The 13,794-nt window shown below is 34.3% G+C and overlaps 2 protein-coding genes across 2 annotated transcripts; one reads left to right on the top strand and one right to left on the bottom strand.

Annotated features, from left to right (window-relative positions):
* Window positions 1-3,808: 3,808 nt before the first annotated feature.
* Window positions 3,809-8,386, top strand: LOC132606783 (putative wall-associated receptor kinase-like 16). Its single transcript, XM_060320415.1, has 3 exons — window positions 3,809-4,767; window positions 5,450-5,620; window positions 6,593-8,386. Exons 1-3 carry the CDS (start codon window positions 3,849-3,851, stop codon window positions 7,780-7,782), a joined length of 2,280 nt encoding a protein of 759 aa, XP_060176398.1. The 5' UTR covers window positions 3,809-3,848; the 3' UTR covers window positions 7,783-8,386.
* Window positions 8,387-12,841: 4,455 nt separating this feature from the next.
* Window positions 12,842-13,195, bottom strand: LOC132608160 (uncharacterized). Its single transcript, XM_060322237.1, has one exon. The coding sequence runs from the start codon at window positions 13,193-13,195 to the stop codon at window positions 12,842-12,844; it is 354 nt and encodes a 117-aa protein (XP_060178220.1).
* Between the last annotated feature and the right edge of the window lie 599 nt (window positions 13,196-13,794).

Genomic DNA, 13,794 nt, shown 5'->3' with positions numbered 1-13,794 from the left:
TTTTATTAATTCATGCCAAAAAAAATAATTTTTTTCTATATTTGAAAACAACTTAACTTTATACATAATTTATATCCACACAAAATATATATGACTCATTTTACACCACAAGTTTAAAAGCTTTCTTTACTTTTTAAAATTTCATGGCTAGTCAAATAGATTCACAGAAATTGAAACGGAGAGAGTATTACTCTTTTATTTATACTATATATAAGCATGGGTTGGGGATGGATCGTCGTCCGTCCCCAACTCATGTTAAAAAAAAAAAAGTGGACCCCATGTTAAAAAAATTAAAAAATATATAAAAAAAAATCCTCCAAACTCATGTAAAAAAAAAGGTGGATCTCATATTTAAAAAAATTAAGCAATATAAAAAATAAAAAAAGTGGACCCCATATTTAAAAAAAAGTGCACCCCATATTAAAAAATTAAATAATATTCATGTAATTCCCAAAGTATTCTCATTAAGTCAATAATGGTGGATTCATTGTCACATGCGTATCAACTCATTAGCGGGAGCAAATAAAATTAGTGTATAACAAAAAACGTGGATCCCATATTATTGCTTTTCTTCAAAAGATTAAGTAGTCAAACCATACAATTTCCTTTCTTTTCTTATATTAGCCTGAGATCTAATCTAGATATTTAACTGTTGTATTTGTTATTCCACCATGTCATTTATTTGTTATATTTACTAAAATAAATATACTTAAAATATTTATATTTTATTTTTTATTCTTACTCTAATAAATGTGAAAAGAGATTAATGTCGTAAAAGAAAAAATAATATTAAATGGAGATCAAATAATAAATAAGATAAATTAGTCAAATTCTAATTCTAATTGACGTTTCCTTAAAAAAAAAAGTGCAAAAGACAACATGACAAGTAAAATGAGCTAAACCAAGAATATTCACCAAAAATAAAAAAATAAAAAGTTGTTCTTCGTTTAAATAGAAAATCAAATTTCTACTTTGTTTCGTTTTAAACATGTAAAATTAATTTAATAATTTGAATTAGAATTATCCAAATCAAAATTTGATAAAAATAATAAGTATAGTTTAGGTCCAATCTACAAACATTAACAATAGAATATTTTACACCTTTAAATTAATTGAATTAAAATTTAAAGTATCAACTGATGCTTAAATATTGCTATTATTTTGTCTGAAAGAGAGGAAAATAGTTTCGTTTTAAACAAGTCTTCTCTTTTAAAAAGTATTAATAAATTTTTGCAAACTTTGTATTCGTTGCAAACACTAATATAATATGATTTTGGATACGGAGCACAAACTGCAATGTTATATTAATCGTGTTTTCAACATAATATATATATATATATGTGTGTGTGTGTGTGTGTGCGCGCGCGCGCGCGCGTGTGTCTGTTTATTAGCAATATAAAAATATATTATCACTACCCAAACAAAACTACATACACATAGATACACTATAATCCAAAGTGTTGGGTCCGTGCCCAGCACGAGCATTGAAGGTGGTATCGTCATCCACCTCCAACTCATGTTAAAATAAAAAAATAGACCCCATATTAAAAAATCAAGCAATATAAAAAAATAACTACATACATAAATACACTATAATCTAAAATGTTGGGTCCGTGCGCAGCACAGGCATACGACATCTAGTCTATTATAGAAATGGGAGTTGATGGGACAAACATAGCTGATCGAACTTGTACCTCATGCATTACATTTATTTTAGTTCTTGATTTATCCCTCTTAGTTGTGGGCCAATGTCTCCCTGGCTAAAGGTGACACGTGCTCCGTCATAAATTGTGGATTGTCATTAACTACTTTACTTGGAGCCCGTTTGGATTGACTTATAAGTTGCTTATAAGCTGTTTTCAGTTTTTTTAAGTGTTTGGCTGGCCAGCTTAAAGTCATTTTGTGCTTAAAATAAGCCCAAAAAATTAATTGAGCCCGTTTGACTTAGCTTATCTAAAGCAGCTTATAAGCTGTTTTTTTTTAAGCCCAGCCAAACAAGCTCTTGGTGTCTTTTTCTTGCTTTTAGTAATTTTTTCATCTTCCATTTTCTCCTTATATATACTTAGACCTTCTCTTCTTTTGTATTTTAAAATCTTTTATTATTTTTGACAGAACCTAATTATGTGATATAATTTTTACGGGAAAGTATGAATATTATCTTGTCACTGAATTTTACATGTAATTGTATATGTCAGATTACTTTTTAAATTACAAGCATTTAGATCAAATGATAAATATTTCTCAAAATAAAATCAGGTTTCAAATGTAAAATAAAATAAGGAGAAACAAAATAAATATTTTGTTAGGTGGAAAGGTTTTTGCGGATTAAGATTTGATCTCAATAATTCTTTACTATTTCATTCTCACACATTCAAAGACTCAACAACACCGATCAGAACTCAACATTTCTGACTTTATGTTCAAATTCCACATCTAATCATTTGTTATGGTGTTAATATATAGAAATATTTTGTACCATACACTTGATAAATAATAAAGAAATGGGGTTGATTCTTTAAACCATAATTTGTGATATGTAAGGTCGTATGTCCAGGGATGAAATTAATTCTTAATTAAAAGGTGTTAATATTTCCTTCCTAATTTTGATTGTTTGCATAGACTCTCTTGACAGTATATATTTGAGTTATTTATGACCGTAACATGTGCCCCTACATGTTATCATAAATTAATATTAAATAATATTGTAGTTGAGTGGAAATTATTTCGGTTCAATATTTTTTCAAGACTTATTTTAAACAGAAATAAGTGAATAGAAAAATACAACAATGTCAACATAAAGGTATTAACAAAAAATTTTTACCAATACCGCTCTACGTTGTAAGCTTTTTCACTAAATTATGCATGAATTACTTCTATAAAGATATTTGCTTCCGCTATCATGGACAAAAACTCAATTTGCTATAGAGGCAGTATCATATAATGATTTTGTTTCTTGACAACTCAAAATTCCTTCTGAAACACATATAATGAAGTTCAAATAGTGAAAACAACAGTCTCTAAGTTATTGTTAAATGCAAAGGGTAATCAATTAGTAGGATCTTCTACAAGCTTTAGAAAAGTCTGAGATAATATTAACACAGAAATGTTCCTTTTATTATCTTTAAGAAACCAAAAACCAACCAACGACGAGGGATAAGGGAGGGAGGGGGGGGGGGGGGGGGGGTTGAATTATATATAGACTTCGTTGTGATTATTCCTTTCCAAAAGTTATAAAAAGAAAGAACAATGAAAAGCCAACCAGAAACAAAACATACACCATGCCAAACCGGGTAAGAATTAAAATATCAAATTAGTTCCAATACAATACAGTAGAAGTTATTATAAAATATTTAGATGGATGACCAAAAGAAAATAACAGAATCAGAGAAGATGAATATCAAAATGATAATTAAAGTACTGATTCCGTATAAATAAAGAGATCGACAAGCAAAGAAAATGTAAATTGTTGTTATAGTGACTTGCGATCTACAATCAAGACTAGAGATGATTTGAGATGATCAATGGTGGCCTGCATCAATCTTTAAAAGATCTACTTAATTTTTGTAACTCTCAATTTTATGTAAAGAAATTAGAATAATTGTATATGATACTTTTATTTATGTGGTTATAGTTTAGTGACACTCAGTTACGATGCTTAGGTATAATATGTTACTTTAAGAGTTACCAATTTACCGAAAATTTTAAATTAGGCTAGAAACAAATTGTCTTATTAAATTCCTTTTCGTGTTGGGCCGTGCAAAGCACGGCATACCATACTACTAGTATTACTATATATCAGTAAGTTGGTCGAACTAGTTTGCATCATCTTGGAAATTCTCAAAAAAACCATGGAACTAAAACAAGTGATTTGGAGTCCTATTGCTTTTTTTCACGCTTGTGTGCTAATACTGACATTAGCCACGGCCCAAAACACCATTAATAGCACCAACACCACCATTACTAAAGCTGCTAATGTCACAAAACCAGGATGCCGTAAGCAGTGTGGGAACGTTACAGTTCCATACCCATTCGGTATTGGCTCAGGTTGCGCCTATGATTTGGGGTTCGTGATCAGCTGCAACATGTCTAATGATGGTTCTGCGAAACCCCTCATAGGAAACATTGAGGTCTATGATATCTCCGATGCTGAATTGCGCATCTCCAATGTCATCGGTTGGAGATGTTACAATTCCACTGGAGCTGTGAGAGCCGAATTTCTCGCTTGGACCAGCTTTTTAGAATCAACTCCATATAGTTTCTCGGCGCTGAACAGGTTTACTGTAGTTGGTTGCGATGACTCTGTTTCCATCACGGGGCCTAATAACTTTGACTATGGCTGCAACACCAGCTGTACTAGCACAGGCGATGTGATGGAAGGAGTATGTATGGGGAAGGGCTGCTGCCATAAACATATACCCAAGGGCTTGAAATACTATAACACAACCATGTCTAGCTCAGGAAACCACACCAATGTTTGGTCGTTTAGTCGATGCGGGTATGCATTTCTAGGCGAGGCAGACCGCTTCCATTTTCGAGGCCTACAGGATCTACGTGATATTAACTTTTATAAGAGGATTAAGGCTAGTGTGCCCATTGTGCTGGACTGGGCCATCGGCACTCTTACTTGCGCGCAAGTTCAAGGCAGCGCGGATTATGCTTGCAGAGAAAATAGCCAGTGTGTTGATTCCGATACTGATTTTCAAGGCTACCGCTGCAGCTGTAAATCGGGTTTTCTGGGCAATCCATATCTCGCTTCAGGCTGCCAAGGTAGGACGATGTCCGCACGCACATACAAAACCAAGAAAAAAAAAATCTTAGGAAATACAGATATATATCCACAGAAAATATATTTTTAAAATTCGGTGTTTGATTTCTGAGTAGAAAATAGTTTCTGATAATTATATACTAAGAATTAATACTACTTCCTTCGTTTCAATTTATGTGGTCAATTCGAATAATCTTGCAAGCTAAATTGGATTATATCAACTTAATACTTTAAAATTAAAATTTAGATATTCAAAAAGTACTCTAAGTTGCAATTCTTTTCATGTTAATATGATTACAATACATTTTAAAATGTTGATCAAAGTTCACATAATTTGAATCTAGAAAGGGAAAAAATGTACATAAATTGTGACAAAGGGAGGAATAAGTAAGGGATGTGCTAGGATGGATGGGAACTTCGCTAGGGATTAATGGCAAAAACAAGACTCTCTTCTAACAGCGGGGATAATATTAGATAAAAAAATCAGTAAATAAAAAGGTTACTCAATTTCGCATTGTATAAAAGAAAATTTAACCCCTTTTCCCATAGAGTATGATTTTCAGTTGTTTCATTTTCATAAAATGAAAAAACATTTTACAAGAAGTGAAAGTTACTTTATGCTTCTTTCGATCATCAACTCTCATTCTTTGATACAACGGTGATACATTTATTTGATTTTCTCAGATATTGATGAATGTGCCGATCCAAGCACCAATTCTTGTGAAAAGAACTGCACAAACACCCCCGGGAGTTATATTTGTTCTTGTCCTAATGGATATACCGGTGATGGCAAAAAGGATGGCCATGGTTGTATTGCTCCCTCCTCTGAGTTTCCTTGGATCAAGTTCTCTATAGGTAACTATCTTGGAAATTTTCATAACTACAAATACTAACATTTCCTCAGTAACATTTTATGTGATGTTGTTTAATTGGGCATAGAGTTGAATTTATTTATTTATTTATTTTGGAAATTTGTGGTCCAAATTGTCAATAGATATTTGTGTGGTTATAAATAATCTCATATATTATTTTCTATGCTACAAAATGACTGGGAAGCTTGGAGGTCTATTTCAAACTATTTTTGCGCACTTATTTGTTGCTGTCTTCGTCCCACTCTTGTTCATTTATATAATATAGAGATTTAACCAAAATTAGATTTACATTTTTCTCTTATATGACCGTACATTATCCCCGCACCACATATGTGGCAAAGCAGTACTTTTGATTTCCAATATTCTTATGTTTTTTTTTAAAGCTTAATACATAAACAGACTCTCAAACTTGGCTTCAACTGACAAGTATGCCCTCTAACTTTGGGATTGCATAAGTAGGCACCTCCAACTTGTATAAAGTTGAACACGTAAACACAAATGCTGACGTGACGCATAACTTTTCGAGGTGTACTTTACACAAGTTAAGGTGTCTAAATGATTATTTTGTAAGTTAAGAGTGTTCAACTGACAAAGTGGAGACAAGTTGAGGTGCCTACTTGTGCACACCCAAAGTTAAAGGGCATACTTGTCAGCTGAGGCTAAGTTTGAGGAACTGTTTATATATTTTGCCTTTTTTTAATAAAGAAATAAAATAACTCCAAATTTTGGGGTATATGATTATTATAATCTAAGACCATGAACTGTTCAATTTTTTCCTCCAAAAATCGGGACTATGTTTGAATAATACAACACTTCTTTCATGTGTTTGAAACAGCCACTAGGACTAGCAATTTGTTAGCATGTACAATCAACAGTAAAATGAATGTGTAAAATCCTGTATTTTTGATCTAGCTAGTCTATATGGACAAATAAAGAAAGTTCAATTTTTACATAGGTACTGGAGTTGGCTTTATCTCCCTAGTGGCAGTGATAACTTGGCTCTATTTCAGCATCAAGAAAAGAAAATTGATTAAACTCAGAGATAAATTATTCCAACAAAATGGTGGTTTGTTATTGAAACATAGAATCTCCACTAACGAGGGTGGTGTGAAAGCAACAAAAATTTTTACTGCTGAGGAGCTCAAGAAAGCTACGAACAATTATGCCAATGAAAAAATTCTTGGTCGTGGTGGCAACGGGATTGTATATAGAGGTGTGCTACGTGATACTCGTATAGTTGCCATTAAAAAATCTAGAACTGTGGACGAGAATCAAATTGAGCAGTTTATCAATGAGGTGCTTATTCTCACTCAAATCAACCATCGAAACGTGGTGAAGCTCTTTGGGTGTTGTTTGGAAGATGAAGTTCCTTTATTGGTTTATGAGTATGTCTCTGAAGGAACTCTTTATGAGCACATTCACAACCAACGTGGAGGGGGTTGGTTAACTTGGCAAAACCGTTTGAGAATTGCAGCAGAGATAGCCACTACACTTGCTTACCTTCACTCATTTGCGTCCATGCCGATAATTCATAGGGACGTTAAGTCTGCCAACATATTGTTAGATAGTGTATACACAGCTAAAGTGGCAGATTTTGGAGCTTCAAGGTTAATTCCTCTAGATCAAACACATGTGGCTACATTAGTTCTGGGGACATCAGGGTACTTAGATCCCGAATATTTTCGCACAAGTCAATTGACGGAGAAAAGTGATGTTTACAGCTTTGGAGTAGTTCTGGCAGAACTTTTGACAGGGTTGAAACCTATTATTAGGGATAGAGACGAAGAGGACAAGAATTTGGGCGATTATTTTGTGTTGTCCATGAATAAGAATAGCTTGTTTCATATTATTGATCATCGTGTTTTGCGGGAAGGGAATCTTGAGCAACTCCAAAAGATGGCTGAATTGGTGAAGAACTGTCTTCAGCCGCATGGAGAAGATAGACCTACAATGAAGGAAGTGGCTATTGAAATTGAAGGTTTGAGGAAGTTAACTGGAATCTCTTGGTCTAATCATCAGCATGGACAGGAAGAGAATGGTCAGGATGAATTGTCAGATCTTTACCCAGTTCAAATCAACTCCTATGGAAATAGCCCCAATTCAGATAGTTCTCGTATAATGGGTCCTTCATACAGTCCAAGTTGAACCAAAATCTAGGCCACTAATAATGTCATAAGATTGTGTGTATGTTAATGTCCCATCCCTGTGTCTCTTCCATATTGAATGTTCTAATGTAGGTTCTTTTCCTTCTTCCTCTCAATTCAGACCTTTTTTTTTTTTTTTTTTTTTGTTGCTTTCAGGGGTTTCCTTTTTCTTCTTTTAGTGCTGGAAGCATGAAATAAACAGCTACAACTATAAGTAATTAACTCAGATATATTTAAGATACAGTGCTGGAGATCTTTCTACATTTATATACAGGACCTTTTGATGATATGTGTTTCTTTTACTTTTGTTGCATATTGCAAATAGACAAAAGATTTCCAAGAGTCAAATCATTTAAAACAAATTGCATACATATTATTCAAAACCAACCTTACCTCAAAAAGTGACTAACAGAGTAGACGGACAGATAACAGAATAAATTAAGAAAGTCATAGAATAGCATGCCAAACACTTCCCCTCATTGATAAAAACTGTGATATAAACAGATAAATCATTGCTCAATTTCATTCTCTAGTTCGCACTAATAATACCAAACCCAACAAAAATGACTTAAAATGCAACTCATAACATCTAAAGAATTTGAGAAGTAGAAACTTAGTGCCGTTTGGCCATAAATACCAAAAACTTTTTCACTTTTTTTGGAATTTTTGAAGTTGGAGTTGTGTTTGGTCGTAATTTTTGAAATTATAGTTTTTGGTGAAATATAGTGTAAAAAAGTGAAAAAAATTTGAAAAACAATTTTTTTTTATTTTTGGTATTCCAGAATACAACTCCGGAAAAAAGTGAATAATTTTTATGGCCAAACGCTAAAAGTAAAAAAAGTGAATAATTTTTATGGCCAAACGCCTTAAAATTTCAAATCAGGATTTGTGTCTCTAGCAGAATGCCTGTTCTTTTGTAGTGCTATGGTAGATTAGTGACATATTGCAGACACTTCCTATAAGCACTAACAATGTTCTAGGCGCAATTACAGAACTTAAAGAATTAAAAAACTTCTAGGTGCTCCTTGAGGGTAAACACACTATCATCCACTCATCCCTGACAAAGAAAGTATACATATCAATTTCAGAAATGCAAGCAACGTATCGTTATTGACTTCAGCAACTTTCTTATTGGCCTCAACACAAACTTCCGATAAGTGCCTGGACGCATCAAAAATACGCTCCATAAGAAGAATGAAAATCTCGCTGTCACAAAATACACGAAAGAAAGGAGCTAGTGTTCAACACTCCTGTTACAAGGGCAATTGATAGAGTGTAGGATTAAATAAACAGTACAAACAAGATGAACGGCTTTGGTCTTCGATGTGTCATCTCTTGTTTTCCGTGCAGATAAAAGGAATTCAACGTATATCTTATAACAAGAGGGATTGAATTGATTGTTGACCTTGGAAATATACGTTTGTCTCTGACTCTACCAGAACAATCTAGAGTTTGCCGCAGATTCACAAGAAGTTAGCAATTGAAAATTTAATCAGATGAATTTGTTTTCATGTTACTACAAAAAAAAAAAAAAAAAAAAAACGATTTTGTAGTCCTTTACAAAGTTATTTTTTGTTTTATATTTTCATTTTTTACGCATAAGTGATCTGAAAAGGTCATTTTTTTTCTATTCAATTTGTAAATGTTCATAAGAGATCATTTCCTCCAACAAAAACATATCACTCAGACTCGATGGTTAAAGTTCACCTTAAGCCAGTTTAATGCTAGTTTGACAATCACATATTCACAACAAAAAAAGAAAGTACAAAGGTCAGTGTAGCGCCAATCGGCATTCAAATCTAAATCTTAAAATCTTTTACACACGTAACCACAAACTCACTTATTTCACAATGCACTGGGTGAACAGACAGAAAGTTCAAGTAAACAACTATTCACAGTGCACAATTTTGTAAAAGGAGACACAAATTCAAACAGTTTAGGGGAAAGTAACATCACAAATCAGTATTAGTAACATATTTTTGGCACTAATTAAGTAGTGTTTATGTTCTGTAGAAACTAAACACTGCAAATAATCTCTGTAGGTGGAGGGATCATCTGCTGAGGGAGATGGGAAATTGGGAATTAGTGTTTATGTTCTGTAGAAATTTCAAATTTTACAAGAACAAATAATTTTATATTGGTAAAATATTTACCAACTAGCCGTTTTGGAACGGATCCAAATATGTTGGTTATCGATTAGTAAGTCTTTTTTTTTTTTTTTACTGTTGAGAATTCGAAACCTCATTAACAAGACGATGAAAGTTAGCCAACCAGCTGAACTACTGACAGCCTACATTTTGTAAGTCAATTATATGTACCAACCTACTATTTGAACAACAATATACATGATGCTGCTCATAATTTTCATGTTTAATTTGGCGATCAAATTTAGCAACGATCTATGATAATATATGAGAAAATTACACTGTATGTTAATTGGAGCAATAATGCTATCAAAATTGACTCATTTTATTTAATTCTTACAAAAAAATGACTCAAACTTTTCTCTCTATCTGTCTTCTTATATGTTTGTATATGTTTGCATAAGTGTCTGTGTATGTTTGTATATTTTGGTATAAGTGTCTGTATATGTTTGTATATTTTGGGCTATTTTTTATAATGTAAGTTTTGGGTTATTGTTTTTGCAATGTATGTGACCAACTTGTATCAGTCTGAAATTTTCCCATAATATATTGAGTTTCATCATGCAATGATTAATTTTATTTATTTTTAATGGTAAAAGGGAATAAGGAAAGAAAAAATTGGAGGAAAAATAATAAAAAATATAATTAAGAGTATACAATGCTTTATCAACAACTTACTTTTATTTTCAGCTATTAATGTTGGACTTTGTTATGCACACCCAACAAAAGGCATGCTAATTTAGAAATTTAAAGAATGAGTTGTAACACTATTAGCTAATACTCCCTCCGTCTCAATTTAAATGTCTTAGTTTGACTGGGCACAAAGTTTAAAAAATAAAAGGAGATTTTTTAATATTGTAATCCTAAAATGAAGATATGGGTAATATACTAAAATGTCCTTTGAATCTTGTGGTTTTATTTTTGTCATGCAGGAATTTTGAATTGTCAACTTAGTAAATATAGAAAGACGCACTCTTTTTAGGACTGACAAAAAAGAAAAAAGAAAAAAGAAAAACACTTAAATTAGACGGTGAAAGTATTTGACAATACTCAGCTTGTGTAGCTTAATTTGTTTCCTTTTCAGGCTGCTAAATTGAAAAATTAACTTTTTATCTTAATAGAGTAATATATACCTCCAAAAAACATTTGAATGGCCCCTTCAAGAGCATCCAAATTGGGGAAAATTTGTATGAAAGGGGGACGTGAATCATATTCGATCAAAACCCTTTTTCTTGTGGTCAAACTGAGAAGTGTATATAAATGCAGGTATATAAATAAAGGATCAAGAACAAGAAAGCGAGTAGACAGTTTCATGTATTCAATAATAACGTTTTAGGGTTACAAGAGAATGAGAGAGGGCCGTTATTTGTTCGGCCTCCTTTCTTCTGTTCTAAGAAGGCCTATTTATCCATACAAGGCTAAGACTTTTTCCCCAATGTAAAAGTACAAATACTCAGTGAGAAGTGACTATTCAATAATGTGAAGTCCCACTGCGCAGTGTTGCGGAGTGGACACTGGGCTCGAGGTTGACTAGCATTTTGGCTAGAGAGTCGGCGAGAGTGCCAACAACTGGAAGAGAGCTACGATCGGGAATGAAGACTCCGTGGGACGCACTGATTGCTTCGGCCCAGGAAAGCTCGGCATCACACCAAAGTAATATCGGTCCTGAACAAACACCGGGAATATAGATTCAATATCATCAATGGGCCGTGGTCGATAATTTCATCGCAGGATGTACCCAAACTAAGATTTCCAATGTAGGATTCTAATTAAACCACTTATCGAGCCCGAACCTTATCCAACACAATTTTATTAATGATCCTAACGTCTGGTTAAAGTAGATGGCTTTAAACTTCTAAATCAATAGATGCAGAAGCAACTGTACTTAATATTAATTTTCCCAAATACGTACAAACAATATATGATACTCTATCCGTCTTATTTTATATGATCTTTGATTAAGCATGTTTTAAAAAAAGCTTTTGAAAAATAGTTTTTTTACTATAAATTATCTCATTAGAGATAATATGAGAAAGCTAAAGTTAATTTGTGCCTAAAAATTAAAAGTTATTTTTTAAATAAATTAAAAAGAAAAAGTGTATCACATAAATTGGAATAGATAAGGTATTGTTAAAAAATTATGTTAATAAATCTGAAATGAAAAAGCAGAGTGTAGTGGAAACCATTCGATTTGACTTAATTTTTACTTAAAATTAAATCGAATCAATCATGTCAATTGTGCTACATTCGATTAGAAATAATTAGCTATACTCGTTAGTATATCAAACACAACTTTTTTGGAATAGTATTGTTTAAAACATACAACCCAAGAAAGCATCATGAATGTCTGGACAATTTATAAAGGCACCAGAAAAAAATTTCAAAGTAAAACCAGTCAAAATATTTGTACAATTTTATGTAATTTAACTCGATTTTAGTTAAAATCGGATATAAATCGATTTTTTGATTTTTTTTCTTGAACACATCTGCACAAACATATGGGCACTGCGAGTGACTCCCGGCTCCCGCACCTACGTTTGATGTCACTGCTGAGGAACAATCTCTAAGTATTACGTTGTTTGATGCTGCGCAATTCTTTTTTGGTTGAGACGTAAAGGAATATGTTCGCTCAACATCTGTGAAGGTAAATCACCAGTGACTTAAAAAAACAATCAATGAGCATAACTTAATCCTATGTTTTGCAAACGCCTGCTTCTGTGGTCGCGAGCCCAATATTCCAGGTTGGGCCATTGACCTGCCACCGGAAGAAGGTGCCTGCGGCTGCCACTGCTGCTGTGGCCGAGTCCACTGCTGGGTGGGATACGGGCAAGGGGGAGCCCATTGCGGCATCCACCCCCATGGCCACGGTGAAGAGGACTGCTGCCACTGCTGTAGTGGTGAAGAGGACTGCTGCCACTACTGCTGCATGGGGGCCTGCTGCCGGTCACGACCACCATGGCGACGGTGTGCATTGCCGCTGCCAGAACCACGACCACCGCCATTATTTTTCCCGCCGCTAGAGCCACGATTTTTGTGGTTATTTTTGCCCCTATGATGGTGTGCACGACCAGAATGTTCCATAGGAGTGGAGTCATCAAACTCACGTTGGGAATTAGCCATCATAGCCGAGGGCGAGTCATCATGCATTTCAGCCAACGCCTTTTCCTCAAGGCACAGACTTGACTGAGCTTCGGAGAATGATGGAAGAGGCTTACTTTGCTGGATGTAGGTGCCCACATTCTTGTACGCTTCGGTGAGGCCAACCACCATTTGAAGAATGAGGCGGTTGTCGGTCACCGGAGCCCCCACGCTCTTGAGTTGATCAGCCAAGGTCTTGAGCCGTTGACAATATGCCGAAGCGTTTGGAAAATCCCGCAACTTGACATGAGAGAAATCATGTTCCAATGCAACGGCACGGGAGTTTTTGTTGTCTTGAAAAATATTACGGAGGCGATCCCAAGCCTCCTTCGCCGATAGATCTTCTTCAATGATCGTATGCAATAAGTCCGTGGAGATGGTTGCATACACCCATTGAAGTACCATGGCATCCAAGGTGGACCACAACTCCTTTTCTTCGTTGGAGGAAGGAGCTTTCTCTTTTCCGGTCGGGAGAATATGGGAAAGGACACGGTGAGACTGGGCATGAAGCTTGAATAATTCGGCCCAAGCCGAATAATGATCCGTTTCCATCTCAAGAACGATAGAAATGTGATTCTTGATGTTGGAGACAGCCATAGCAGGATGAAACTTGGTGTTTGCCATTGAAAGAGAGCAAGAAGGTGGACGGAAAAGGCGAAAAAAGAAGGAAGGGGACGACGGAAAAAAAATTAGGGTAGCGGAAGAGGAGGAAAGAAAACCCTAGTATCCGA

This window comes from Lycium barbarum, chromosome 8 (assembly GCF_019175385.1).
Source record: "Lycium barbarum isolate Lr01 chromosome 8, ASM1917538v2, whole genome shotgun sequence".
Taxonomy (NCBI): Eukaryota; Viridiplantae; Streptophyta; class Magnoliopsida; order Solanales; family Solanaceae; genus Lycium; species Lycium barbarum.
This window is presented reverse-complemented; position numbering and strand designations above follow the sequence as displayed.

Bases quoted from the DNA above. Each gene is read 5' to 3' on its own strand.
- LOC132606783 (XM_060320415.1), top strand. From the start codon at position 3,849: ATGGAACTAAAACAAGTGATTTGGAGTCCTATTGCTTTTTTTCACGCT. The intron at 4,768-5,449 runs GTAGGACGATGT...TGATTTTCTCAG, and splicing joins TCTCGCTTCAGGCTGCCAAG to ATATTGATGAATGTGCCGAT. The intron at 5,621-6,592 runs GTAACTATCTTG...ATTTTTACATAG, and splicing joins TTGGATCAAGTTCTCTATAG to GTACTGGAGTTGGCTTTATC.
- LOC132608160 (XM_060322237.1), bottom strand. From the start codon at position 13,195: ATGGTGGTTGGCCTCACCGAAGCGTACAAGAATGTGGGCACCTACATC.